The sequence below is a fragment of the Nannospalax galili genome, unplaced genomic scaffold (assembly GCF_000622305.1).
Source record: "Nannospalax galili isolate Female #2095 unplaced genomic scaffold, S.galili_v1.0 scaffold1227, whole genome shotgun sequence".
Classification (NCBI taxonomy): domain Eukaryota; kingdom Metazoa; phylum Chordata; class Mammalia; order Rodentia; family Spalacidae; genus Nannospalax; species Nannospalax galili.
The window spans coordinates 73,250-76,856 of NW_008356461.1; the positions used below are offsets into that span (position 1 = coordinate 73,250).

Genomic DNA, 3,607 nt, shown 5'->3' on the forward strand with positions numbered 1-3,607 from the left:
GCATGACACGGCACGCATATGCAGGTCAGGAGACAACGTTAGCTGTTGATCCTCACCATCCACCTCGTTGGAGACAGGGTTATTAGCTGTTCACTCGTCTCTATGCCAAGATAGCTGGCCTACCAGCTTCTAGGGGTTTTCCTGACTCCCCTTCCTGTCTCCCCATGGGAACACTGGGAATATAGATACACACTAACGTACCTGGTTTTATGTTGCTTCCAGGGACTCAAATGCTGGCCCACCTGGGGAGCCATCTCCACAGTCCATCAACCCCTCAAATGTTTACCACAATGTGGTCCCCAGATGCAAAACTGTCAACACATTTTTATTGAGACACCGCTTTGGAAACGTCCGCAACTCATCTGTGAAGCTAACCTGTCTTGAGTTTCTATATGATACAAGAAAGAACAATCACACAGCCAGAATAAAGCAAATAATCCACAACATGGGAAGGAAATGGCCATCATGAGCAATTATATAATAAGAGTTCTTTGCTACGGATATCCTCCTCCTGTAGGAGAGAAGGTTACAATTCCAGCACAGGCCCTGAAACATAGATAGGGCTGAGCTGGGCATGGTGGGGCATGCCTTTAGTCCCAGAACTCTGCAGGCAAAGGCAGGCGGATCTCCATGACACTGAGGCCAGCCTGCCCCACAGTGTGAGTTCCAGGCCAGCTGGGGCTACAGGAAGACCCTGTCTCAGAAACCAAAACAAAATGTAGTGCAAGAAAATGCTATGGAAAAATGAACCCTAACTAATTGCTGCAGTATCTCTATTACTTGAATAGCCCATGTGTTTTATGAACCAATTCTATTTTTTTGTAAAAATATTTATTGCATTAGTTTTACTTATGTATGTGTATGTGCATCCAGATGGTTATGTGCATGTGAGTGCAGTCCCCTCAGAGGCCGGAAGAGGGCACTGGACCTCTTGGAGCTGAACTTACAGCCCTTCGGGCAACTGAGCAGCGTGGGTGCTAGAAACGAAACTGTGGTCCTCTCAAGGAGTAGACAGTGCTCTTCTCCACTGAGCCACCTCTCTAGCACCACAACCTCAGAAGAAGCCGGGCATGGTGGCACACGCCTTTAAACCCAGCAATCAGAAGGCAGAGGCAGGTGGATCTCTGGGAGTTCAAGGCCACCGTGGTCTACCTAGTGAGTTCCAGGCCAGCTGGGGCTACAGGGAGACCCAGTCTCAAAAAGACTTAAAAATAAACTCAGATGAACGGGATTTATAGAACAACAGAGACTTTTTGAGAAATTAATATTACATCTCAGGGGCAAGATTTTATATTTGGGCAAAGAAAAAAAATGAATGAATACAATTTTCTATACATATTATATCAAGGTGTAATACAGATGTCAGAGAGCAAAAAAGACTCAAGTGTCATACAGGAAAGTCTAGCAATAACAACAATATTCTGAGCTATGCTTTTTAATGACTGGCAGCAGGTAGATGTTCCATTATAATTAAATAAAAATCACTAAGCGTGATAACATCCACGCATGACTGAATGCCAGCCAGTCAAGTTCCTAGTTACATAAGCAACCGGACACATTACATCCTAACACTCATTAATGGGATGAAATCTTCCACTGATTCACACTACAAAATATTCTTTTGACTTACAATACCAAGGTGTGGAAAATGTCCATTGATTAGCATGCAATGCTTTTAGGAAGGAAAAATACAAAAGAGAGGAGGTAAGTAAAAATAGATAGATGTAAAAAGCTCTAAGCCCAAAGGCACACATGTCCAGAGCTTGAAAATTCTGGGTCTCTTCTCTGTAGTCAGCATTTGTTATTAGTATTCACTCTTGTTATTTGATGCAATCAGTGGCTGTTGGAGAAGGAAGGCAGGGGCTGGGGAGAGGGCTCCATGGGTAAAGTGGAGTTCAAATCTCCCCTGACTCCATGTAAATTTCATATGGATATGACAACCACCTCTCAATGCAGTGTTCGGGCAGTGAGGACCGGGGGCTCCCAGAACAAGATGGTAAGCCAGACTGGAGTAAACAGTGACCTCCAGACACAAGGAGAGGCCGTCTCTCAGTAAATAAAATGGAGAATAATGAGAAAAGGCATCCAGTGTCAACTTCATGCATGTACATCCTACACACAACATACATGTGCACCTGCACCCTCATGTGTGTCCACATACATGCAAGCCTACAGGTATCTCACACATACACAGAAAGAGAGAGAAGGGAGTTAGGACTTGTCTACTGTGAATTCTTCATTGTGAAATAGAGGCACAAGGTGGAGGTGGGAGAGAGTATGGAAGAGATTAAAGAGCGAGTGTCACACTCAGTGGTGTGACACATTACTGCTATTTGGGAAGCCGAAGGAAGAGAATTGAAGCAAGTTCCAGCTGTAACTGAGCAACCTCACAAGACCCTGCATCGAAGTCAAAAAAAAAAGGGGGGGGGATGGGGAAGAATGTGAGTGGTAAAGTATTTGCAAAGCATGCTCAGAGGATGTGCTCAATGCTCAGTACTGCACAGAAAAAGAGAAGCTCAAACAAGGGCTCGATCTAGTTTCTTAAGACACTGTGGCTTGTGTGCTTTAAAGCACAATTTATTCTTAAAAATCACCACAGTAGCCAGGGCATGGAGTTGCACGCCTTTAAACCCAGCACTCAGAAGGCAGAAGTAAACAGAGCTTTCTGAGTTTGCAGCCACCCTGGTCTACACAGGAAGTTCCAGGCCAGCCAGGGCTACGTACTGAGATTCTGTCTCAGAAATAACACACAGCACTTTGACAGTAGGCACAAGACCTGTGTGAGCCCAAGGCAGACAAAAACATGGCACGGATGGGGGACGTGGGCGAGAAGACCCAGCCCTAGAGGATTTATTAGTAACTGATAGCTGCTGGGAGAGGGAGAGTCAGTTGTCGTCACTGGTGTGACTCTGGGTAGGTTAACCACAGTCCAAACGATGGACCCACACCTGAGAACATTTGGGTATCACAAAGTAGAGTCCATAAGTTTTAAGAAAATAACAATAATAATAGAGGACATGGAGTTGGGGGGGGAGTAGGGTGAGGTAAAAATGGAGGAGGGGGTCTGTATGTGATCAAAATGTATGAAATTCTCAAAGAATCAATCAAATACTAAAATAAATAAATTCCTACACTAAGCAACCATCATTACATTCAATAATATCATTTTTTTAAAACCAACAATGACATCTCTGATAATGTTCCTATGTATCTAAAGCATCTAGATATAAACTTTAAAACTATCCGCTTAGTGCACAATGGAGATGAGTTAGAAGCAGGGAAGGAATCGAAATATGGTAGACTGCTGGTATTTGCACACTGCATGATTCTGCTAGCATCCTTAGATAGATGGAGTGACATAAAATGTGGAGATGGTGTCATCAGAAAAGAGTGGTCCTCAAGCCGGGAGTGCTGGCACGTCTTTAACCCTAGCACTTGGGAGGCAGAAGCAGGTGGATCTCTATGAGTTCGAAGCCAGCCTGGTCTACATAGCGAGTTCCACACTAGCTAGGGCTACAGGGAGACCCTGTCTCAAAAAGACTAAAAAATAAAGGCAGGATGGAAAGAGGAAAGAAGGAAGGGAGGGAGGGAGGGAGGGAGGGAGGGA

At 44.6% G+C, this 3,607-nt stretch overlaps 1 protein-coding gene across 1 annotated transcript in view; it reads right to left on the reverse strand.

Moving 5' to 3' along the window:
• Nucleotides 1-2,470: 2,470 nt before the first annotated feature.
• Nucleotides 2,471-3,607, reverse strand: part of LOC103751216 (steroid sulfatase) — a 124,794-nt gene continuing 123,657 nt past the window's right edge. Inside the window, exon 7 of the mRNA XM_029556919.1 lies at nucleotides 2,471-2,496. Coding sequence (XP_029412779.1) covers nucleotides 2,471-2,496 — 26 coding nt within the window. The remainder of the gene's footprint in view (nucleotides 2,497-3,607) is intronic.